General features: G+C 33.4%; 2 protein-coding genes across 2 annotated transcripts; one reads left to right on the plus strand and one right to left on the minus strand.

The window, feature by feature from the left end:
• Window positions 1-1,013: 1,013 nt before the first annotated feature.
• LOC111049119 (vesicle transport protein SFT2B) lies at window positions 1,014-10,103 on the minus strand. Its single transcript, XM_022335126.2, has 5 exons — window positions 9,852-10,103; window positions 8,866-8,939; window positions 7,306-7,475; window positions 5,226-5,343; window positions 1,014-3,268 (listed from the first exon to the last, which is right to left on the minus strand). Exons 2-5 carry the CDS (start codon window positions 8,935-8,937, stop codon window positions 3,140-3,142), a joined length of 489 nt encoding a protein of 162 aa, XP_022190818.1. The 5' UTR covers window positions 8,938-8,939; window positions 9,852-10,103; the 3' UTR covers window positions 1,014-3,139.
• Window positions 10,104-10,144: 41 nt separating this feature from the next.
• On the plus strand, window positions 10,145-26,179 carry LOC111049118 (RWD domain-containing protein 1). Its single transcript, XM_022335124.2, has 6 exons — window positions 10,145-10,368; window positions 10,493-10,562; window positions 15,196-15,401; window positions 18,222-18,365; window positions 20,096-20,279; window positions 25,880-26,179. The coding sequence occupies exons 2-6, from the start codon at window positions 10,493-10,495 to the stop codon at window positions 25,960-25,962; spliced, it is 687 nt and encodes a 228-aa protein (XP_022190816.2). The 5' UTR covers window positions 10,145-10,368; the 3' UTR covers window positions 25,963-26,179.
• The last annotated feature ends 849 nt before the right edge of the window (window positions 26,180-27,028 follow it).

The raw sequence follows: 27,028 nt of genomic DNA on the forward strand, positions 1-27,028 counted from the left end.
CGTAAATGCGCAACATATAAACATGAAGATAATAAAATATAATTTATAAATAATAATAATAAATAAAAAGAGAAATGCAAAACCGTCGACTTGAATCTTAGACCTCACTTCGCTCGGTCAATAAGTAGTGCAAACTTATAAACGTAAACGATGCTATATTGTATATTTAAGTTAACATCAAGGGATGTTAACAAACTATGCTTTTAACCGATGTTAATAATATGGGATGTTTTTACGCCATAAAACGTTATATTATTGCTCCTCGGTATATCCGACCGCCGCCGGTCCCGTGAAGATTGGATATGAGGGGTTCTAATGTATTTTCAATTCCAGGGCCCCGTTTCTAGGACACTAATTGAAGCTAATGAGCCATTAAATCTATAGATTTAATAAGTGTTCAAAAAACAGGGCCTAGATGTATTAAATATTTTGTTTTATTTTGCAGTGCGCAGTTGGCAAACAATAACTATAGTTTTGGTTGTTTCAACATAGATAATCAATCTTTGGATTTTCCTAGCTTGATAATTGCGGTGTAACTACACCCAAGTCAATAAATGATGGGTTGTGACAATTTCAAGTAGTTTTCATTCAATTATAATGATTATTACTAACGCCCTATAATAACTTATGTACAAACAAAATTGAAGGTTGCAATTATTTCTTGATAATTGAAAATGAAGTTCCATGACTCAAAAATGACGTTGAATTGTTTTCCATGTGTTGAACTTGAAGATAACATTGCGAAAACTGAGAATATTCTTGGAAATTAATTCTTTTCTCGGAGTAGTGGATACCCTCAAAAATAACTTATCGTATCCCAACTACAGAAGGTTCTCTTTCATGTATTTAGTGCTCAATTTGCGAAGTACCTGAAGTAAATTATCTCTACTCGAGTGATCCCGTTCTCAGGCACAGTGTCTATTACTACCAGTTGTACAAATTCCAAGAGCTCCAAGCCTTCAATTACTGTATATATTATTTGTTGTAGAAGAAAGAATGACTGTCTCACAACATTAGAATTAATATTGCATTTTATTCAGAGATAGGATGAAAATCAATAACATAACAATACATTATTAAAATACGTAATTCTAAATATTTTAACGTTCATAATACCATAACTTATAAAATGAATGATTGACTTGTTACATGATAACCATGATAGTAGTCCTATCTATCAATGTAAATCATGCTAATATTAACATTACATTTGGTAAGTCAATTACATACTGCTGAATCAGTTGCATTAAAATAATAAATAAGTATTTATCCGTAGTGTAAATTGTAATCACCTATGCTATAACTAGCCTTTCATTTTCAAAAAAGAAATACTTATTTTGAAAAATGATACTCCTATATACTTTTGATGAGCACTCAAAAAAGTAGCATGTCTTGAACTGAACTCAATTTGTTTGTACTCGTAATAATGGCAAAATATGGTTTGCAGAGCACTGTAGCTAAATTCTTCTATCCGAATCCTAACAACTGGACTTCTAGCCCTTTATGATACTGTACAGTGGGAGCTGGTTTGAAGCTTGAATGCACTCATTTAATAAGCATACTTAGGCTCGGTAGCACAAAGTCCTGTTAAGTTTTAATCATGATTGAATGCCACGAGAACAAATCAGAAAAAGCTCCGATTGGTGAAGCCGTGGAGTTTAATCAAGATTAAAATCTAACAGGCTTTTGTACGACCGGCACTTGAACAAAGAGAATCATGAAACGTTCCAGAGACAAATTATTATAGACTACTAGATTATACTATAAATTATAATGATTTTAAAAATACAATAATTTGCACTAGAGGAAAAATTGTATCAGCAAATAATTAGCAAATTATTAATTCGATTTCAATACATACGGTACTCGAAACTGATAATCTATTTTATTTCCATTTACATCTATCAACTCATATTTCCATATTTTTGATTCCAGATTTTGAATTTATGGGATCTGGTTTGATTTCAAGACTCACCACTTTTGCTGAGTGTACTAAGTAGAGTTATAAACTTCCAATTAATAAGAAGAACTATATATTATAATATTTTGTAATTATTTACATCCTTATTAAGTACAAAAATACAATTAAAAGAGATTTATCATTAATTTGGTTTTTGAACTACCAGAAAAGGCACTTTTCTTTGGATGATCCAATGAGAGGGACACCAATTCGGTTTAAATAGAATATAAGGTATCGATAAGTTCTTTACACACTTCATACTAATGACATTCTAATGGAAGACAAAATCCCCATAAAATACTGAAACTCTGACCAAACAGTCGAATATATGAACACTTTGAATACACATCACCAAGCACTTGAAAGCTGTTATATTAAACAATTATTATTTAAAAAAAACAAATTATGATGATTAGACCTTGTGTAGCATAAAATTAATAAAACTTTTCAATGAATAAATCGCAATTTCATGAAAAAGCCATAATATTGTAAAAGAAAACAATCGGCTATAGGTAAGTTGTACAAAAATCGAAATTAAACCACCGTTAAATGACGCATAGCATTAACGTCAGTTTCATTCATGATTCTCGTTGCCTTGGTTCCGTTGGATTACATCATTTTATACTAATTAGTTCTGATTGGATTTCTGTGCAACTCGTCTTAAGAGTGTTTCCATTTGATACAAGAAAAAAACTAAAAACTGGATGAAGCCCATACACTATGGAATTCAAGTTAGAAGACATTAATACAAAAACTATAACTAAATAAATATTATTCCAGGTTCCAATGTCGTTTTAATGACAAAAATTTATGTTTGACAAAAAAAAAACTTAATAAAGAGATTACAACTTCTAAAACCTGAATTGCATCGGAAAACAATAAGTTTATACGTCATTAAAAACATTCAGATTATTTGGGATAAGTCGAAGTAGAAGAAAGTTCATATAAGTATTATAACTCCTTGCATACCCTCGACCTCTTCCAGTTACATAATCTCTCAGTATTGCATGTTTATTTTCAATTCGCCAGCCCCGGTTGCTAGATAATATATGGAATAATTACATAGCTCTTGAATAAGTCACAGAAACAGAAAATAGTCGAAGTAGACATAAAAGTATTGATGTAAGGCCAAGGAATGTTGATAATTGGTTAATATTTTGCTAAACCTACTGGAGATTATCATACAACACAGGTATTCAGTGTCTTCTTCACAAGATCACGAGCATAGGGTATGTAAGACAGTGAATACCATGTCATTGCAAGCCACTGCAGAACGAGAAATATGAACGTCAGTCCTGCATTCTTCAGCTGCAAACAGAAAATCCCAATATTTACTTTGAGAAATTGATACATTACACAATTTTTATAGAATCACTGTAATAATTTGTTAATTAATAAATTAATATTCATCACTAAGTGAGTAAATATTATAATAGAGAAAAGATAGCATACGATGATATCCTATGGAATAGGGTGTTTATGTTCCAAATTTCAATATCTTATGCTTTCTTTTCTCTATGGTATTATTCAGTGAATGTAATTAAATGTAGCAAATGAAGAATGGAAAAACAATCAGGTTCACATAACTACTACAGCTCAATCAACTCAAATTGTTACATGACTCAACTATCTTCAATTCATGTATTGATTCAGAAACATCAGAATGAGAATAAAACTTCACTTCCACTTTTACTTTACTTCAGAATGCAATAAATGTTATTTAAAAAAAGTTTATTCTCATCACCCAAACGTTTAATTCTGAAAACAATTCACAGTACTATTTGATCTGAACATTTGATTTTTCTAAGAGATTGATGTTTAGCAAGAAGAAAACTGAAATACTCAAGAGTACAGTATTACTAACTACCTCCTTGGCTCTACAACCAAGGGTCTTAGCCATGGCCATCATGGCCATGGCCTTTACGCCGATGACTTACAGATTTACATACACTTCGACTTGGACTATTTTACTGACACAATGGACACAATGAATAGTGATCTCGAATCTCTTACAGACTGGACTTACAGACATAGACTCAAAATCAACGAGACAAAATCCAAATCAATAGTTATTGGCTACACTAGACTCATTTCTCGTAGAGCTGTAAACTTCAATGACGGGCCTTTCATTCAAATAAATGGCAAAAATCTTATTTACAGTGACTCTGTTAGGAATTTGGGACAGACGATGAACAAGACTCTTGACTGGACTGAGAAAATCAACACTACCTGCAATAAGGTAATTGCTGGTATTCATTCTCTTAAAAAGGTCAATGACTGTATTCCATTTCATGTGAAAGTAATGATGGTCAAGTCATTGATCTTCCCGTATTTCAACTACTGCGACATCGTAGTCAATGACATGACTGTTGTCTTGTCTGGGCGTCTGCAGAGAGCACAGAATTATTGTCTTAGATTCATTTATAATCTGATGGGGGATGAACATATCACTCCATATTTTCGTTAGTTGGGTGTGCTAAAGCTCAGGCCGATGAGGGAGTACCACATTCTGTTACTAATGTATGAGTTAATTCACACTAGAAGCCCGGAATATCTTGCTTCACTATCGTTGAACGGAGTGTGAGGGGAACCAGACAGGGATCTCAATTATTGGTTATCCGTAATCATAGAACTACTATGTATAATAAATCGTTTCCCGTGATAGCTTGTCGCATCTGAAATGGTTTGCCCTCAGCAGTATTGCTGATCAAGCCCGGTTTGGCGCGGCGGTGTTGCATTGGCTGGGAGCTGGTGATTAGGGTGTGGGTCGGATCAATTTTTAATTTATTTTCTATGTTTCTTGTTCATTATTTTGTTAGCAAAATTATTAAATTATCTTGTTTTTATGTGAACTAAACTATCTTTTCAGCTTGGTGTGCAACGTGTGTGAGTGTGAGTGAACATTATTTGTAAGAATTGTAGTAGTAATTCACATTTGTAATTAGGCTATTATATTTTTTGAAGGATTATTTAAATTTTTATTTTTGTAATATGTATCTCTTTCTATCTTTAGAAGTTTTATTTTTATTATTTGTTTTATGATAAGTTTGATTTTGTAGTGTGCACTTTTTTCTTGTATGAAATGTAATGGGTTGTAAGGCAGAGAGGAACTAGAGTCCTAACTCCACCCTTAATAAAGGCAATTAATCAATTCTCATACACATTGTTCTTACACCTTTCAGAGTAACATATATTATACAGTTAGCCAATATATTTTATATTTGTACAGTATATCATATATTTCGTGAGCTTGCAGATAACTTACCCCTATTGCTGCATATAGAGTCAGGAGAAGCATAACAAGCATCAAAACAGTGGCTATAATCCTCGTTTCTGCAAACATCTTTTTGATCTGATTCACTGGACCCATCAGGAAGCATGTACTGTGGATGAGAGATTGAAGTTATCAAGTATACAGTGAGTTGTGAGCATGATTTTCGTAAAGAAATGAGTTATTCTTTTTGATTACTTCCAATTCACATAGTTCACATGGCAATTGAAAACGTTTTCCTATTCTGTTGAGATCAAGTTTTGTAAGTAGGACAATTTATTGATACTATAAGTACATCACAACTTGTTATATTTTGTGTTCAAGGAGAAAATGAGAAAACGAAACAATTATTGTGACAATTACTCAATTTTAAATTTTCATAATTATTCTATCTTCCATAAAAGAGTTTCTCACTCAAGTGGTATTCAACAATCAGATAAGAATTGGAGGTTTATCGATATATAGATTACTTCAATTTTAAAGAAATAAAGGACTATCCACTACAAATAATTGGTTGAGATTTCTACGATATTTGATTGTATGAATTCATGACTAGTCATAAAACTATGATTTCAAATACGATTTACTACTCGGCTACAAGCAGGTGACGGTCTCATAATTATATGAAATTATTACATGCGAACCTGTTGCTTCGAAAATAAAAAATGTGTTTTCGCATGCATTACAAGTTTCTATGGTTATTCTAACACTCGTTACTCACCGTTGCAAGTTAACTGCAAATCAATGTAAGCATGAAAATTATTGAAAGGTTTCACATTCATGTATCATTAGGCCTATCTGTATTTCCGTTTTTCTACAGTTTCACTTCTCAAATCTACAATATCCTATTCTGAACTTATGTTGATGATTTCAATGGATTAATAAATAAAGCGTCAGCATGAAATTTCGTGAGAAATTCCATTACTTTTATACATATTATTCTTTACAGAGTTTTAATTGAACCTTTATCATCAACATATTTATTCAGATAGGTAACTTGACTTAGTTAATTCATAAGATTGTAATATTGATTGACTCTGAGTATGATTTACAAGAATGTAATATTTTACTTCTATGCTGCGTTATAATAACAATATTTGATCATTGACATTAGAATTTAATTTCACAGAAAATAAATTTTTCAAATCGAAAAATTTTGGAGTTTATTCATAGTTCCATCCGTAGCAGTTTAGAGTTCCAGTTTGGAGATGTTTTCTAATTGTAAGTTTTACTTTTTTACGAATACTGGAGTCTAGAGGAAGCTTTGACCAGTTGATATCAAATTTTGAACACTTTTAAAACAATTCTTAGAACAATTCTACATGTCATGTTCTTACGTCAGCGAAATGACTCATTTCTTCGTACTTTTGCAGATAGTTAAATTGAAAGTAAAAAAAAATTATTGTTAGAATTTATTAAGATTATCAAATATCATTACCTACATACGGTATTAGGTGTAAGGTATTAGGTGTGAGGAATTAAGTGAGCAAAAAACCAACACACGGTAATCAGCTGTATTGAATGAAATTTAGGAGAATCGAGAAAAATAGTTTTTTATTTCATCCTTTTACATGATAAATAAAAATCTCAATATTCGAATTGGATGAGTCATGAAAGATAATAGTTTATATTACGGCAAAGAATTTTATCTATAAAATAGTAAAGAAAGAATTAGCTTATAAACGTTCGGGATAGGAAATTCACGTATGACGTAACGTCTGAACTACTGGACTGGTTAATTTGAAATTTTGCATGTAGATTATCAATTTACAGAGAATGGTTATAGGCCTATTTTAAATACTTCAAGATTTCAGAAGGTCAAGTTTTTAATTAAGACACTTGCGGATCATACCTGCTAGTTATGAATAATATAGATAGTGCGTATTCCTGAAATTAGATGATCCCGAGTTCTTCAGTCCGATAAGCCTATTGATACTTCTTTTAAAATGAAGTGATATTATTGGAAATGCCAATTGAAATGTATATTTTAATTCTACAGGAAATTCTATGATTAAGCAATTTCTGTTTGGAAAATTACAAATTGCAAAAAATGATATTAGCAAAGTAAGCATACCTTAACATGGATACAATGTTGCCAATAGTATAAAAGAATGCGAAATGTGCGACTCCACGATGCAGGAAGAGAGACAGTGACCCCAGTAATGAGATAAATATTCCTAATACAAAACAGACAGCAAATCCTTTGACTCTTGTAGACCAGCTTAGACTATTCGCTGATAAATCCTGCAACATTATTGAAAACCCAGTTAAAATTTAAAATTTCCACAAAACTATAAATTTAATTATATTCACATTTAATTATAAATTAAAGTGCTCACAAATTATAACTATTATAATAACTCGTACTCTTGGAGAATTTCATTTCTGCTAGAAGGGAAAAGTTCCAATACAAAAATTGAAAAAATAACTAAAAATTGGAGATTTATATATCACTGACCATCTAGAGATCGCTTCTGAATTCAATCATGTTTTGAATTTTTAGAAGTTGTTAGAATAACACTGCCATCAGTTCACATGTACAAACTCATTATTTTCACACACACGAACATTTCCAAACATAAGATACGTGCCGATGCACACAACTACATATAACACACGAGGAAAGAACAGACTAGCCACACAGCAACACAGGTTACGACTTTATGACAAGATGCCAACCTGTTTGGGAGCGAAATTACACAATAAGTTACCCCTTCAATTGCGAAACATGACTGACATGAATAAATTTAAAAAATAACTTAAAATAGTCTGTATAGTCTTCTCATATTCAAGGCACAGTACAGCGTAAAAGAGTTTATTATGAATGATACATTGTGTTGAGTATGTTATATTGATATTGTATTTCGTTGCATTCACATTTAATTCACAACCTACATGTTATAATATGTATTAATATCGATTTTAGTATTTGATTAGTTTGTAGATTCATAATTAATGTTAGATTTCAGTGACGATATTCAACTGCATGATGTTTTCGTTTTGCTGTGTTGAATAAAGAAAATATACTATTCTAACATCATATTGTATGGCCTGGTTCTCTGGGATGGAGCTGCGGATGTTGGATGTGTGCTGCTCATGCAGAAAAGAGCCCTGCGGGTCATCTGTGGCACTGTGGGGCTGAAAGACAGGCTCATTTTCGCCCTCTCTTTGTTAGAGAGAGGATATTTTTACAGTATTTGCTCTCTACATTTTTCATCCCCTTTGCAGGACACATACGAATATAGATGAGCTTGCCACCAGGCAGAATTTTCATGCCTACAATACAAGAGAGAGCCATAGATTGACGTACCGTACCAGAGGCTGAGCAGGACACGAACTGGCCTTGCCCACCTATCCACAAGACTTTTCAACAAGCTACCATTAGCAGCATGAGACCGTCCTTGTGGTATCTGTGCTTTATTTATGAAATGTGCTTTACAAAACTTAAACATGAAGTTAACAAGTTTTACAAGTTTTCATTACATACTGAAACACTTTACATGAAACTTAAATACTTAATTAATTATATTTCTATTTGTAGATTATTTCTACTGAATATATTAATCAGAATGAATTACAGAGTCTTAATTATTTTCTATAGTGCAAGTAATAGAACATCAAAGATTCAACTCACAGGTATTATCCCAGTTGTGCTATCATCATCAGCATTGTCATCTCCGCTCAAGACCCTTCTCAACTTGTCCATTGCTGTCACAACAGACAAATAAAAATCAACAACTGATAAATTTGACTAGAATAAAAATATACAGTGAGATTTTTGGTAGGCCTATAAAGTCAGCACCCTATTAACATTGGTGTGCTATCAATTACACCCATTGGTTAATAACTCTATTTGTTTATAGTTCTGCGCCATTTTCGTACTATTTGCTATGTAGAAATAAAAGTTTATTTTATTTAAACAAATTTTATGACTCCATCAATCCTACATGTATGGGTAATGGAAGAATCAGAAAGGTGGAAGGTGAGTAATGAACTAACAGATTATTTAATCTGAATTAGAAAATTTTATCAGTAAACTATTAGATATATTTTCTTAATGAATATAACTTATATTTGAGATATAATTGATCGTTATTATGAAAAATCAACAAGTAATATTATATCATTCCAAAATGACTTTCATCATAGCAATCTACTATAAAAGGCGGTGAAAAAGACTGTCAACTATACAGTAACGTCCTATAATATTACCAGAGACTTTAAAAATGTGTTTCTCACTTTTTAAGGTTGATTTCATGATTCTGTAATATAAAAAGAGAATCCTGTGAGTTATATAATCAAGAATCATAAAAGATAACATTTTATTAGTGAGCGAGAACTTGAAATAGTATTTGTAAATTATTAAGAAATTCTAAATTCACCCATATAATAGGCTGATTAAGAAGTATTTTAGTTTACAAGAAAATTGTAATAAAATCAACATGAAAATAAAATGAGATTATAGGTTAGTAACCCATCACCAGAATCATCTTGTTTTAAAAAGGATTATAGAAAAAATCAATTGTTTAATTTTTGAATAAAATAAGTAAAGATATAGTTGCAATGTCTGAGAACCATCATCAATATAAAGTAACTACTGTAACAAACTGAAATATTTACCGTATTTTGCAACCTAACCTAAAATCTTAGAACAAGCTGGTCGAAGTTTTTTGTAAGATTTTAAAATTATTTGTAAACCAATTTAACAGGTCTACTTTGAATTAAAAGGCTGGAAATTTGAATTCCATAATATAAATAATAATAATAATAGAGTAGGATTTTATGAATTCAGAATATTTCTTAATAATATTTTAAAACGCACAAGTATAGACAAAACAAAAACAACAGATGAGGAGATGAGTGATGACAGGGAGTAGGGACGACATGAGATAAATTTTAGCCTTGAACAAAACAGCTGATCTACAGATGATAGTGAACAACTGAACTTATTTTGTTGTAGATGTAGTTGTAATAGCTGAATATTTGAGGTTATGAACTGAACATTTTATGATAATTTAAAAAAATGTTAATATCAATGTTATCTGTTTACAAATCGGTTTTGATATCAGAAACTTGTTAACAAATTGCTTTTGCTAAAGCAATTTTTAGTAACGAATATTATTGAATCCATCCAATCGTAAGTTCAATCAACACACTTGTAAAGTTTGGTTATAACAGCAGCCACAATTCACGTGTCCTATATTTTAAGTTGGATATTGGAGATAAATACCCCTCTTTTTAATGAATTATTAAAATTTCAGATGGATCACAAGGAAGAGCAAAACAATGAGATCGAAGCGTTGGACTCTATATATTGTGGAGAAATGGAGAGTGAGTACCGCAGCCCATTGTGTTTCATTTATTTCTCAACATAAATTTTCAGGTAGTTAATGATAACATGGAAATAACTTGATTGAAGCACTTCTTTCTTCAAGTAAATCAAAATTCATTTACTCATAGATATTAGCTTTGGAAGCTAAGTTCACCTTGTTTGGGACTCTCAAAGTTATTTCTAAAGTGAGAGCTTGTACTTGTACCTTATAGCCTACCTTCTTTTCCATCCCACGCTTGTGGAATCTATTGCTTTTTTTACAATAAACATCAAACATCAAAACCACTAATTTATTGAGATGGCAGCGATTGAGTAAAATCACACTTAACAGTCTTTACTCTTAACAGGCAGGTCGTTGTATAGGTACAGTACAAAGTTAGGGAAGGAGTCCTTTTTCTTCTTGGTTCTGCTGCATGTTAAGTCAATTTCAAGACTTCTTGTGGTATGTGCATGGAGACCAGCTCTTAGCATATGACTGTCCTCGGTGTTCTTGACATGCAGCAGGCTGGACAGTATAACCTGGTTAAAGACCGTAAGGATTCAAAGCTCAACAAGATTGGCCTACAGTGCTCACGATGCCCCACTGAGATGATCACTCGATCAGAATTGCTTTCTTCTGGAGCATCAGCACACAGCAGTAGTCCATACAAAATATGAGAATGGAAAAGGATGAAGTACACTATAACCTAATCCTTTCTGCTGAGGAAAGCTCTGAGCCTATGCAGTAAGTAGACTACCCATGCCAGCTTGCTGCAAACTATATTGATGTGGCTTGCCCATGTTAACTTTGAATCAATAACTTTTTACATCAATAAATTTAGAACAATTTTATTTTTTCCAATAAATTAGAATATTTTTTCTTAATAAATTAGAATAAATTTATTTTTTCAATAAATTGAAATAAATTTAGAACAATTTTATGAATTCCCTTAAATTCCCAAAATTTCTTGGCCTCGGAAATATTCCCGGAAATATTGCCAAATCATAAGTTCCTTCCCACTGGGAATATTCCCGATCCACATCACTAAGTCTGGGTTAACAAATTTTGTTGATTCTTCTTTATATACATGAGGCAGAGATGTAGGAAGTGTCTGACTACTGTCAGGATGCCCAGCTTGACAAAAATGGTCTTACAAAGTGCATGATATTAGCTTGCAGTTATAATCCTAGCAGCCCGTTTTTGCAGCTTCCTTATGTTCACATCCTTGGCTAAATGACCCCACTTGAGTAAACCATAGCATATATGGCAGTGGAAAAGTGCATATACACCATGACCAGATATGACTCCGTCACATGTTCCATCTGCTTGAGCAACAGAAAACAGATTCGAGACAGTCTCATAGTCACTTGCTGGATATGGCTAGCCCAGCTGAATTTCGAATTCAAGACAAAGCCCAGCAGATTCACAGGTTCCTGATCATGAGGAACAAACTGCAGATGATGTTTTGTGTTTTGTTATCATTCAGTTGGATACGATTTACCTGGAACCATGAAGCTGAAGGCTGCAGATGCTCCGCCTACCTCTCCAATACCTGCTGAAGGTTAATGCCAGTTGACAGCAAAGAGGAGAGTTGAGCCATTGCTGTCCAGGTCATTGATCATTATGATAAACAGGACCGGCCTCAGTATTGAACCCTGAGGTACCCAGAAATTTACAGGGAGTGGACAAGAAGCAGCTTCTCTCAATGACACCAGCTGTACTCTCCCAATCCAAGATATGTCCAAGATTAGAGCAGAGTTTGGGCTGTTTAGAGCCTTGATCAGTCTACTCTTGATCAGTATATGGTGGTTAACACAGTCAAAATCTCTGCTCAAATCACACAAGGTCAGTGCCAGAGACTCACCATCCTCCAAAACTTGACCAATCAGCTCAGCCACTCGAATTACTGCATCAACAGTCTACCTCCCTCTGCGAAAACCGAACTTCTTACCTAAGAAAATGTTATTATTTTATCTCGAAGAACTTTTCAAGTTATAATAATAATATCGAGTGACCTGGCTGGCTCAGGTCTGGCGTCAGAGTTTTCAGGTCGCAACTGATCGATTTCAGGGTCTCTGACATGACCTAACGACTGCTTTTTAGGCAGCCGGGACCGATGATTTAACGTGTCCATCTGAAACACGGGATTGGCCCGTGATAGATATCTTGCCCGGGCCGGGATTTGAGCCCGGGCCTCTGAATCATAAATCCAGCATCTGATCCACTCGACTACGACCACTCCTGTTTTTTCAAGTTGAGGCTTGATAACTTCAACCACCTTTCCAAAGATTGGAGTCATGGATATTGGCCTGAAGCTCTGATGATCATTCTTCTTGTAAACAGGAACGGTTTTTGAGATCTTCAGAAAGTCAGGAAAGATAGCGGATCTCAGGCACTCATTAACTGCTGCAGCAAGAGATTCTGTGATAGCATCCACCACCTCTCTTAGCATGAAAACGGACATTCCATACACGTCAGGGCTCCGGGATAACTTGAAAGAACGGACAATCCTCCTCAGGGCAGGCGGAAGAAAGACAGACGAGCATGCACTAGTGAACTCGTAAACGAGCCCAGCAATGTAGAAGGAGTTTGACATTGACGTACGTCCCCTGCATAGCAACACTCAACACTGGATGCATACCCAAACTGCTGCCTGTGTTCCCTAAGAGTAAGACTGGAATTTCCATAGAGAGAAACTTGGTAACTTGTTTCAGTCTCATTGAAGGCCTAGTAACTACTCAAAAAGACAAGGAGAGTTGATAATTCATAACAATTGGCTAGAAACTATAGTATGTTCAAGAAGGCAAGAGACGATCTAAACAAACATGCGCTTATTAGAGTAGATCATGGAGCAGCAAGGCCGATTTATAGTAGCCATCTTAGTCATAGACCAAACTGAATATTCACAGTACATTATTCAGTGTATAAGCATTGTGAACTGGTCACCTAAGTTGAGCAGTAGACAGCTGTTATAAGTAGCCTAATCACTTTTAGGCTGGTTGCAGACGAACCACAATCGCATGTGGGATGTGGGACCGACATACCACAGAACAAAGGACTAACGTAGAGAGTCTTTCACACTACGTTTGAGAAAACGCTCATTAGTGCGATTGTAGTATAGAATAGAATAAAATGACTTTTTTATTTATGTTGACGTGGCGAATTATGTCCACTTAACCATGTCGTTAGCAAACAATGCAATACAAAATATGCAGAGATAACAAAAAATGAAGCAAGAAATGACAAAAAAAAGTAATAAATATGAGAGATCAATATTGAATAATAAAAGTCTTTTAAAAAATAAGTGTTTTTCAATAAACTCAATCACTTCACTGCTGAAAGAAAAAGCAAAAAATAAATTAAAACGAAATAATAGAAAAGCTACTGAAGAGAACTAATACAGTAAGAATTGGAATCAAAGATGAATTTGTTTATTTCATGTATAGTGAATATGGATATGAGGAAAAAGAACCTGTGTAGACCTAACAGTATTCAATACGTGGGAAAGAGAATAGAGAAAAGTGGGGAAAATCAGATAGCAAATAAGAAGATTTTAAATAGGAAAATTTTTGAAAAGAAAGAGGATAAGATGTAGTTACCAAATCAATACATATTTTTCAGAATTGCAATGCAATACGTTTTGCAGAATAAATGTTTTATGGGGGAAAGCTTCCCCCAGAAGCTAGGGGAAGCGAGGTGATCAAACCAGTGGTACCACAATCGCAAGGAAAATACTCGATACCTTAGCGCGCAATGCCATGTGGACAATGCATTCCATATGCGCTGCGTAGTAGTAGCTCCCACATCCCATGGTTCGTCTGCAACCGGCCTTAGACTTGTATTACATTCAATCACCAGACTAAAAATCTGTTTTTTTTCAGTCACGAAATAAAAAATTAATCAATCAAAATCAATTTTAATTGAATTGAGGCCACCGGTGAGTTGCCTGATAACAATCTTTGACGGCTAGGCTAGTTCAGAAACCAGTGAGGCACCTGAAGAGTAGCCAAAATCTGGTGACAGGCTGCATGGATTCTGGCTGATCGGGCTGGCGATCCTAGTGTAATAAGCACAAGGAGCTAATGCCCTCCGACCCGCTCGGACATTTGGTGACACACTAGAAGTTGCCGGACTGGTGACTTAATGGAATACGAGCCCTATTAGCACACAAGCGACTTTTTTGCTTTTCCTTTTGATTAACAGACTATAGTCCAGTAAATATAGACATGACAGATAGGAACGTGCTTGCAAAGTATGTTGTCCTAGATATGAGACCCTGAGAATATCAAAATCAGAATTAAAATATACTATGCACTACATATTCGTAACCAATGTTCTATATACATTGTGAGACTGCAAGACTGGACTAATACAAACAACGCACTCAAGAATTTTCATTAATCCACTTTTATACTCATACAAGTTAAAAAAACTTCATTTTTAATAAACACTGGTATATTAGATCAATTTCGTTACGATATAAAATTTATGTGACTAATCAAATTATCTCTGCCGTCATGAATGAATAGTTGTTATTGAATTATATCTGCTGAACTTATTACATTATATAACTAGTTTAGAATTTGAAATTTGTTCTCCTTATCCAAAGTAAGTTAGATATTAACTCAATACTATTAACTTGATTTTTGCAGTTATAACGACAGAGCCACTGTATGTGTTCATCATTCCTGTCAAATCTGACAACTATGATGATGACCAAGAGGCCGGATTGCTAGCAAGACTGAAGTTCGAGTACACTCCCACTTATCCTGAAGAAATTCCCACTATCAGTTTAGACGGCTCTGAAAATCTAGAAGAACTACAAGAACAAGAACTACTCGACCACTTAGAGCAACAGGTAAGTTACTTACGCATTCATTATTAGAATGCATTGAGAACTTGTTTTATTTAGCTCACCTTAGAAATAATCAGCACACCGAAAACCCAAGGAATCGCTTCTCTCAACTCATACTGAGAAACACAAAATACATAACAATTTTACTCAAATCAGGTGGTATGTGTAATTATATTGAACTTGATTGTGTAATATAAATTGGAAAGTTGTGTTTTGAGTGCGTAAAACAGTATATATGCTCTTGGCTCGCCGTCTGCTAGTAAAGGTGGTTCCTGTATTATTATATTAGATAACTGATGCTGATAACTGATATTGATTCTTGAACTATTCATAAATATATCTGTCTATCAATTTATTTATTCATCTTATGCTGAAACATAAAATTAACAAATAATAATGATAATTTACCGAGCGAAGTGAGGTCTAAGATTCAAGTCGACGGTTTTGAATTTTTCTTTATGTTTATATTTATGTTCCGCATTTACAGCGAGACGCGGCAATAGATTTTCATGAAATTTGACAGGTAGCCTATGTTCCTTTTTGAATTTCCCGTCGACGTATATATTATAAGGTTTTTTGAAATTTTGCATTTTAAGGATAATACAAAAGGAAAAGGAGTCTTCTTCGAACGCCAATATTATCGTAAAAATCAGATTATAGAATTATTCATCATAAATCAGCTGTCGACTGGATTATTAATTGAATGAAAAAGACTAAGAAATTGACAAAAAAACACAGATTTATTGATACTTAGAAAGACCGGTTCCGGTTATTACACCATTGTCAATCTCTGATAAACTATATTATTCTAGTTATTAATTGCATTCGTCATTGCATGAAATTAAGAAGTGCATTTAATAGTGCATAATTGCAAGCAATGACGCATGCAATTGATAGTCCACACGACCGGTCTTTCTAAGTATCAATAAATCTGTGGTTTTTTGACAATTTCTTAGTCTTTTTCATTCAATATGAATAATTACCACAATATCAACTTCTCAACTACACAAAAAGTGGATTATTAATATTGCATGAAATAAAATTGATATCTCAATGTAATTATTATTCAAAAACCTCGTACCTCTCCCTTGATGTTCACAGCAAATAAAAGAGGAAAGCTGAAATTCTCTACAATTTGAAGCAACATGGCTATTTTACATTGTGCTTTGAATTTTAGAGAGGCTATTGATCGGTCACTGTACATTTCAATATAAGAGTTTTCAAATTATGAAAACACTGACACAATATTGTTGAATAAGCTGTAAGGAATGAGTATAGAAATTTCAGTTTCAGATATTTCACTTGATTGTAATAAATTTATAATAATTTATTAAGAGATTAGTCACACTTTAGTATTATGTTTACTTATGTTTACTTGACACTTTAGTAAAGTAAGCACTTTAAACAGTAGGTGGAGGAAAATATTATTTTCTGATTACTGTGTATCATGTTTTTTTATACTCCAAGCAATTCATAGGTACTGAATTTGAACGTTCATGAGAATTTCACAGATGATTATTATAATAATGTACCTTCGAATATAATGAAAATCTTCATAATGGCAAGGAAAGTTGTGTGAGTGCGCCACACCAGATTTTTCTCTCGACCTTTCTCTGCTTTCAAGTCGGGCTGACCTGTTGTCAGTATGTCTTGAAGGAGATTAGCTCTTGATTTTAGCATTTTTGATACACCAACCCCAACAGCCTTCAGCCATTTTCATACCGGCATTTCGCCGACACGAAGTACAGACAGGATTTACTCTGATGCACAGTATATGAGGAGGCTGTGTTTTATATCTGCGCGAGATCTACTGTTCACAGAACTACTAGTATTAATAAAAATAATCATTTACCAAGCACCTACTAATAGCTTATCGTGTCCGCTTCTATAGAAACATCAACAATAATATTGTATACGGGTATACCTATGGAATGTAATAGACTCTTGTGGATTACATGTTAGAGCTAAATATATTACTAGAGATAGAAGCCAATTAGACTAATAATCACAGACTTTCAAGATTTTACCATCAGTGTTGTCAGACCACAGCTTACAGAACGTTTACTCGCTATCATAGAATAGTTGGATGATTTGTTGGAGAAAAGGGTTGAAAGAAGGATGATGAATTCTCAAAATATTGACTTATTTTAGCATTTGATGGATTCAACTCTGGCCTGCTAACTTGGAAACTTGTTTTCAATTATTTTAGCCTTTATGTTTCTAAGAATTAGACTGCTCCCCAAAAGCAAAAATATTATAACATTAAGGTCAAGTCACAAGTTAAGTAGATTACTAAAGAAGTAAACAGATTGATAGATAACTTGAAAGAATTTCTGTATTGGCAGAGTAGACAGTGAACAAGCAAATTGAACTGAAGTTAAAATACCTAAAATAGATGGAAACTTGTTGAATACAAGTTAGAAGTACAGGAAACTTTTATGTGAAAATCTTGATCAACTCATAAAACGTATTCCACCTTATTTTCTCATAAGATGACATTTCGATTTTGACAGTCACTGCTGATTGCCCAACAAGTATTTCAAATGCCATTTCCAAAGTATGCATCAGTCCAATGTGTGGATGTCGACTGATCCAAGAGACTGGACAGTCTGGCAGTCGACATTCATTCACGGTCAGAGCTTTGCAAACAATTATTTTTCCAATATATTCTTGTTCAGAGTCTTAAATATGCATTTGTGAATATGAAACCACATGAAATGAGGAGTTTTGGTGGAAGAAACACTTGAGAAAAACAATGACATTTATTGGCACATTCTAAAAAAATTCACAGATTATTCAATGCTAATGTACAAATTTTTTCAGGCTCAAGAGAATATCGGTATGGTGATGATATTCACTTTAGTGTCAGCCGCGCAGGAGTGGTTGAACACTGTCAATGACGAACTTTGTAGGCAGCAAGTAGAGCGTGAAGAATTGAGGGTAAAACAGGAAGAAGAAGCAGAAAGGGTAAGTAAACTCCACTCAACATGTAAAATATTGAAATAAAAATGGCTCAGAACTCAGTATTTTAAAGGAGAGTGGATAATGCTCACATAACATTTTGTTGGTGTTGATGAGAAATGAGATTATCTGCCTATTACTCGCAGAATTATAAACAGTCTATTAAGGTAGTAAGGTTGAAAAGCGTCAAGTGACAAGCCAGTTGTGGTGAAAATTTCCGAAGAATTGGTTAAAGCCGGAGTTGGAAAGTGAGCGAGTGTGTGATCGTCAACTAGCGCACTCGCTAACTTGTTGGCTTCTATCTGCTGGCTAGTAGCTTGTAAACTTTCCACGAGTGATCAACGTTTCAAACTAGCATCTTTAGTTTATCCGCTACTATTTTACTAGCTAACAAGATCAAACTCCAGCAAGTGGAAAGTAGAATTGACCAGTTTCTACTTCTTCCTTGGTTTAGTAGCTATTAGCATAGAATATGCTCTCTTATAAGTATAACGTACGTACAATTTTTCTCTGCTATTAGCTAGTATCTCAAGTAGATACTTGGTTTAGTAGCTATTAGCATAGAATATGCTCTCTTATAAGTATAACGTACGTACAATTTTTCTCTGCTATTAGCTAGTATCTCAAGTAGATAGCTTGTAGTAGTAGTAGTAGTAGTAATAGTTGTTTGCTAGTAGTTTGCTAGCATAGTTAGACACATAGCTAATTTATAATCAACTAGCCAGCTAGTAGCTACTCAATTCGCTTTGTGTGATCAATCCTTATTGCATTGATTTAATACTTCAATGTCATAGAGTGATTGATATGGTAACTATTCCACTATTAATTTATTATGTTCATATCATAATTTATATAGCTTAGTCAAGATCATTATTCTATGCTTGGAAAAAACTGAAATCGTGAATTACGATGAACTAATAATATGTGGATATTTTCTGTGACTTCAACAATTCGAACTAATGTTGATTAGTCTATGGTAGTTTCCAAATATTGTCAAGAAGCCTGCATACAGTTTCTATAGTAGCCTCCACTAGATGTCGCGGGAATGCAGAATCGCAACTGTCAGAACTCGAATGTAAATGGCATTTCTAGCTCCATGTTCCCGCGATAGCTAGTGGAAGCTATTATTACCCCCCTGTGCAGCGTGTTTTATTGTTATGAATATTTGTTAAACGAGAAACCAGTTTCTGTTCTTACACCATGAAGCTGGGTACCCACATATCAGTGTCAGTGAAACTGAAAGTGACCGGCACAGTGGAAATATCATTCTCATGAGTTCAAATTGGACTATTTCCACTTAGTATGGCCGAGCGAGTGTAAATAGTCGCATTAGAAGTTGTGGGAATAATATTTTCACTGTACCGGTAACTTCCACTGACACTGATATGTGTGAATCCAGTTTCTCCTATTATCAATCTTCAGTAAACTAAGACTTGAATTAATTGTCTTATTGTCTTCACTTTGATTAGGCAGATACATTTTCCGTTCAGTATGTATGCTTTGTTCTAACTCATACTGATATTGATGGAATCGAAACTGCCTTTTCGTTCTTTCAATAGATGAGTGGTGTGACTATTTAAAATATTTCATTTGATAGTGTAGTAAATTTTAATATCTTCGAAAAATAGCAGCCTCGCTACTACTCAGATAGGTACTGTATAAGAACTTTCTACAATAGATCAAGTCTTATTAAGCGAATGATTAACAATAGCCTATTGTAATATGATTTTTTTCAGAAACGTTTTGAAGGAACTGTGGTAACCGTAGAATCATTTCTTGCTTGGAAAAAGGCGTTTGACCTGGAAATGGGCCACTGTCGAGATAAGGATAAGGACGAAAAGAATAAAAAGCTCACAGGGAAAGAGCTATTCTTATGTGATAAATCTTTGAACCAGTCTGATTTGAAATTCTTGGAAGAAGGTCTGTTTCATTTTTTCATATAATTTTCGTATGACTTATTAATATCTTGAAATGAGAATATTTTTGAAACGGTTTGAGTTTTCAATGAGCGGTTTTCTCCATTCATTTTCTCTTAAAATTATCATGTATTAATCAACCTTCCCATTTCAAAAAATCTAAGTTGATTCAAAATTGCGAATCCAAGATGGTACACAGAAATTTTATAGATTTTTAATTCACATAGCATCCCCAATCAAACCTACTGTCAAATTATCATCCTTGTAACGGAAATATTAAGCTGCTTCCATAATTTTCACCAATCCTGTATGTTTCAACAATGTACTCCTAATAACCATACGATACGAATATATAAGATTGTTTTCTTACTTGAATTCATTATATATTATATTATACATAATATACTCGTTCATCTATCAGTTTAAAAAAGTTTTTTGTCCCAATATTGAGTAATCATCATCATCATCTGACTTTTACGGTATAGGCTTGACTGCCTGTTCCGGTCTTTGAAATAGCCTTTTAACACTTTTAATACTGTTGTACTTAAAAACTGTTGATATTGAGCAATAGTAACATTTTTTTGACATGTAGAAGTTATTTAAAACTTCAAATAAGCCATGATTAACCAAAAAACATTTATATTTGGTGCAAATCCTGTTGATATTAGTATTTTATTAGTAGTGTTAATATTAGTTATTAATATTAGTATATATCATATAATATTTTATCAGTCTTTTTATTCAGGTACAGAATGTTATTATTAAAATTAGTCACTTCTAAAAAAGACTCGATCTACTGAAAATACAATTTGTCAGTATACTTTCCTATTATTACTGAATGATGAAGATTTCTTAATAATAACTGGTGCAGTGCACCAAAAAATAGTCGATCTCTCCCAACCTATCAGAGAATGTAAACATAGGTCATCATATTAAAAGTATACTAAACAAAGTTCCATTTCCTAAGTCCATTTGATTATAGCGATAAGTTCTACTCAAGGTTAGTTGATTACTAGACTTGTTATTATCCGCTCACCTTGTGTTAACCTCAGTCAGCGTGACGGATTGAGAAGAAATGCTATATTTTTCAGAATTCATTTAAAAAGACTTGGCTCAAAGCAATTTAATAATTCTTGTTCAGTAAAGAACAAAATACAGTAATTAATTTGGCATGAGCTTTGAAAAACATGGGTATTCTTTGAACACCGAAATTAATTAGCCAAATTTCCAAACATCATTAGTTGAATTATTCAATAAAATATATTGAATCTATGAATTAAGGCTCACGGTTTCAATAAAATAGAATTCTTCTTATTGAGAAATTCATCATATTTTATCCATCCATTATGCAGAACTAGACCTACCACAAGCATTATCCAACCAGCTATACTTGGTTATTATTACTTTTGTCACCTGAGTAAATACTCAGTAAATAACTTAGAAGCTTGTTGGGTGTTGTTTGATTAATTTTTATTAATTAAATCAATAGATTGAACAGCTATCACAGGCTTTCCTATTGATCAAGATCCTATCTATTAAATGTACTTTTGAGATTGTTAGAGAGCCTGGTTATTCTTATATCACACATTATACACGGTGGGGCATAAATAGACTAACGATTTCAAAAGCATATAAAATTGTTTCTTCTATGAAACCTCAATGAAAATATAATTCGAATTCATATAAAAATCAAGTATCATTAGAACCCCTTCTTTTCATTATTCCATGCATGATTACGATTTTTGCAGTTATAAAGATAGACAGCGTCACCGTTTTCTTCCAAAATAATGGATAAATTGCAGTGCAATCTCACAGTGCACCAATAATGAGATTCACGTTATAAAGTCAGCACCTGATTACATTATTTTGCTATCCTTGTCTGTCATTAGACAACCCAGTTAGCTCTATCCTTTTCTAACTCCTCTCCTTTGCCAAATCGTTTATAGGCTATGAAGAAGTATAATGAACTAACGCAATTTTATTAATTTTCAATAGGCTATCAATTATGAAAGCATAAAAATATAATAGTCGTTAATAATATAAATTAAATATACATATGTAATATAATAAATATAACATGTATATTAGTTATCTGCTTAATATATTATATAATTGATCATTATTAACAAGAATCAACAATTAATATTATATCAGATAGGCTGATACTTGATACTTGAATCACAGCTATCTACAATAGAAGGCAGTGGAAAAAAATGGCAACTACGAGGTGTGGCTATAAAATAACGGGATTGATATTGTAAAATATTGTATTTTCATTCTATACATGATTACTTATTATCACCTTGAATATACACCCTATCCCTGCAACGCTCTATGCGAATTTTCCATAGTTGGAATTAGTGCTGGAAGTTATCTTCTGTGAACTCTTTCAGGACTCTTGCCGCTTTCTCTTGAACAGCTTCTACGGACTCAAATTTCGTACCTTTTGATGCAGATTTCACCTTAGGGAATAGATAAAAGTCACATGATGCTAGGTCTGATGAATAAGGTGGATGTTCTTACACTGGGATGCTGTACTTGGTCAGGAGCCGCTTATCAGATAACACAAAATGAGCTGGCGAATTGTCTTTGTGCAAAATCCATGATTTGCCCTTGCACATCTCGGGTCGTTTTTACTTTCCTTGCCCTATTACCATAGCTAAGGAAAGTATTGCTTTCCGAAAAAAATTAAGGTACCCCAATTTCTAAATTTCTATACGTTTCAAGGTTCCCTGAATCCAAAAAAGTGATTTTTTAGTATTGGTGTGTGTGTGTGTGTGTGTGTGTGTGTGTGTGTGTGTGTGTGTGTGTATGAGTGTATGTGCGTCTGTGTACACGATATCTCATCTCCCAATTAACGGAATGACTTGAAATTTGGAACTTAAGGTCCTTACACTAAGAGGATCCGACACGAACAATTTCGATCAAATGCGATTCAAGATGGCGGCTAAAATGGCGAAAATGTTGTCAAAAACAGGGTTTTTCGTGATTTTCTCGAAAACAGCTCCAATGATTTCGATTAAAGTTATACCTGAAATAGTCATCGATAAGCTCTATCAACTGCCACAAGTCCTATATCTGTAAAAATTTCACGAGCTCCGCCCCATCTATGCAAAGTTTGATTTTAGATTCTCAATTATCAGGCTTCAGATACAATTTAAACAAAAAAAATCGAGTGGAAAAGATTCAGTATGAGAATCTCTACAACTAATGTTTAGTAACATTTTCACCTAAAATTGAAAATAAGCACAAAATTCGAGAAAATGTGATTATCCAATCGCAAACTGTTGGCAACTGTTGATTCTATTAAATGAATCACTATGAAGAGATAGCAGACCTCGTATGTCTCCAATGTTATTGTCCTGTCACCAGCTGGCTCAGATCTTTGTTTATAAGTAGACTTGATATGCGCGAGAACACTAGCGTCAGGTGATAAATTTTCATAACGGCAAGGAAAGTTGTGTGAGTGCGCCACACCAGATTTTTTTCTTACTCTTTCGCGTAGTTTATCAAGTACCTCAAGGTAGTAATGTTGATCAATTGTTTGACCTTCAGGAACCCAGTGAAGGTACACAATCCCATGAATATCGTAAAAAACAATCATCATTGCTTTACATTTTTATGCTATTGACGCATGCGCACTCGTTCCACTGCAGCGTCAGTAGTCCCATTATTTAATAGCCACACCTCGTATGTTGTCCTATCATGTTCACTGATTTTATGACGTGAATCTCACTATGGAAGCATAGCACTCAGGAACAGAATGGTTTGTCACATGGAATACAATTTGGTTTTCATGCTCAAGTGAGATTCACTTAGAACTGTCAGCGCATTCCTAAAAAACAGTTTTCCATTCGATCAATACTGACAGATTCACGTGAATCTCACTATTATGCTTCTACATCTTTTCCAAATGTAGCCTATTTGAGAAAGTATCAATTTTGTAATTATTGAGAATAGTCAAATGTAAATGAGAACTGTAAATTGTATTTGAAAAGTTAACAATATTGTAATATTGAGAATAGTGAATTGCATTTGAGAAAGTATCATTTCAATTTGAGATGTCAATTGTAATTTTTTGCACCACTGTTCATGATTGGTTCATTATGATTGTTGTTATTTTATGTATTCATATTCATTCATTGTAGTTTAAAGTATTCATTTGTATATTTTTATTGTTATATTGTATCGTGTGTGTGTAAATGAATGAATAAATTGTAAATCAAAAATTGAATTATTGAGATATCAAATTAATAACTCAGCTGCTGTTGTTCACGAATTGAAAGGATAGGATCGCTTTCTGCTAGAATGAATCCTGATGTTAAGGTAGAACGATGACCATGACCATATGGTGGTGAGCCGGTGAGTGGAATAGTGTAACTACAGAATAACTATATAGAACGGCCGTAGTAGAACACATTCCACAAGTGGATAGTCTTCTCATTCTCAGTTGATAAATTCTCATTTACATTTTCCTGTTTCTTAATAATTGAGAATGAGAACTGTGTGTTGAGTATATTGAGTTTTGATAATAATTACAACTCACTATTTTCAATTGTATGTGTTACTTATGAAATACTATTGAATGTTTTCATTATTTACATATGATGTTTTCTCAATTACAAATGACTATTCTAAAATACAATTGATATTTTCACAAAATTGATACTTTTTAAATTAGAAAAGGTGCCGTGTATATAGTGAGGTCCAGTATACCTAGAATGCAATGTATTCTCTAGGTACCTTGGTAAGGTCCATGTCATAATAGGAGTGTTTGATTAGCAATGGTATTGCTATCCTTTTCTATCATTTAACAAAGCAGATAGCGCTGTCTCTTTCTCGCTTCGTTCTGTTGTCAGATCGTCTTTTAACAATGTAGAATTAATAATCAATAAACAAAATTTCATCTCAATCATTAAAATTCATAATGAAATTATTGAAAAATATAATTTCTTGCTTAATAAAATATAATTTATTATTTTAAACGAGAATGAACAGTTAATATTACATCATTCCTTGTCTATCATTCAACTAAGCAGATAGCGCTTCTTACCTCTTTCTCGCTTTGTTCTGTTGCCAGATCGTCTTTTAACAATGTAGAATTAATAATCAATAAACAAAATTTAATCTCAATCATTAAAATTCATAATGAAATTATTGAAAAATATAATTTCTTGCTTAATAAAATATAATTGATAATTTTAAACGAGAATGAACAGTTAATATTGCATCAATGAACCTGTATCAGCTACCGTCTATAGAAGGCATTAAAAAGACAGCGGATTGGCAACGTTCTGCTATCTTTCTCCACTGCCATTATAACGTGGATCTCACTATAGTATTGATGTGATGTATCCATCTTTATGTACTCCTGTTTTAGGTAGGTAAGATTCTTTTCAGCGACAGTTCTATATTTCATTACCTATTTATGGTTTTTGGAATGTTTTATTGTAGTGATATTAAATTAGAACTGTCAGCATTCCTTATGAAGAACATCTCTCCATTCAACCAAAGCTCATAATTCAAAGTGAATCCCTCTATACATGGCTACACATAGAACACAGTTGATAAATACTAAAATACTTACTTTGATTCTATTTACAGGTGGAGATTCAGTCAAAGTGGATGAATCATTGTTCGATGAAGACTTGGACGAGTTGGATCTTGGAGAAGAAAATGAAGATTGAATATCGTGTTTTATTCAAGAGAAACATTATTAAACTCAATTTATCTTGAGAATTGAACTCTTTGAAAATTCACTTTGGTTCTGTGAGCTTACATATAAAAGTGACTGCAAGTGAGTTTTTATCTTAAAGCAATAATATATACACTTATTAAGTAATAAAAGTGACTGCAAATGAGTTTTCATCTTGAAGCAATAATATATACACTTATCGAGTATAACAGCGGTATTTTTTCCTGTTTTCAAAAATTTACAGTACCGATATCATCTATAGAGAGAGTAGGGTTGTGTTTGTTCGCATCAAAACATGTCATCTTGTGGATTGCATACCGGAAAAACGGGAATGATTTAGATCTCCAAACTTTGTTGATAGATTCTGATTCTAAAAATATCAATCTCGTGCACCTCGAAGGCCAAATTTCAATTTTCCTAATTAATTTACCTGTCTCAACAGCTCCCTGGGCAACCTTGATACACAAATGTGCAGTGCCGAGATGATCTTGGGCACATTCTGCTTGTCCAATATAAATCATGTACCGTATTGGCCTAACTTGGCAATTGCCATTTTTCTCCTACAGTATTGTGTAGCTCGTACCTGAACTTGTATTTCTGTATGGGAATTCAGCGTCCTGTGTAGAAGCAGTCTAATGTTATCAGTTCCATTGCTATAGCCGTAAGTGTAAGGGTGCTTACAGACTTACGCGCCACGTACAGGCGCATTTCGCTTCTCATCAGCGGAAAATGTTGTATTTGTAAAGAAACAGTAAGATACAGATATAATAAGCATAGCATCAGCTGATTAAAAGTGAAATGCGCGTGTTCATGGCGCGTAAGTCTGTACGTACCTTAGAGGATAATTGAAAACACTATCAGATGTACTGTGTCTACATTAGAGAATGTTAATAACGGATGAAATAGTTCTTCTGTAAAATTACGTGATAATGAAAAAACTGTTCTATTTCGACATGCTAATTAATTGAAGTTGTCAGTTTACTAATACAACCAAATCTGTCTACTTAATTTCAGTAAAAGAAGAAATGAACCCTTAGTGTTAACATACTTCTAATAAT

Source organism: Nilaparvata lugens, chromosome 2, assembly GCF_014356525.2.
Source record: "Nilaparvata lugens isolate BPH chromosome 2, ASM1435652v1, whole genome shotgun sequence".
Classification (NCBI taxonomy): domain Eukaryota; kingdom Metazoa; phylum Arthropoda; class Insecta; order Hemiptera; family Delphacidae; genus Nilaparvata; species Nilaparvata lugens.

What these genes read in the sequence shown, in the direction of transcription:
- LOC111049119 (XM_022335126.2), bottom strand. Translation starts at nt 8,937, where the DNA reads ATGGACAAGTTGAGAAGGGTCTTGAGCGGAGATGACAATGCTGATGAT. An exon ending in GCACAACTGGGATAATACCT is followed by an intron (nt 7,476 to 8,865) that starts GTGAGTTGAATC and finishes ATAATGTTGCAG; the next exon opens with GATTTATCAGCGAATAGTCT. An exon ending in CTCTATATGCAGCAATAGGG is followed by an intron (nt 3,269 to 5,225) that starts GTAAGTTATCTG and finishes TTCTGTTTGCAG; the next exon opens with CTGAAGAATGCAGGACTGAC.
- LOC111049118 (XM_022335124.2), top strand. Translation starts at nt 10,493, where the DNA reads ATGGATCACAAGGAAGAGCAAAACAATGAGATCGAAGCGTTGGACTCT. An exon ending in ATATTGTGGAGAAATGGAGA is followed by an intron (nt 10,563 to 15,195) that starts GTGAGTACCGCA and finishes TGATTTTTGCAG; the next exon opens with TTATAACGACAGAGCCACTG. An exon ending in AGGAAGAAGAAGCAGAAAGG is followed by an intron (nt 18,366 to 20,095) that starts GTAAGTAAACTC and finishes GATTTTTTTCAG; the next exon opens with AAACGTTTTGAAGGAACTGT.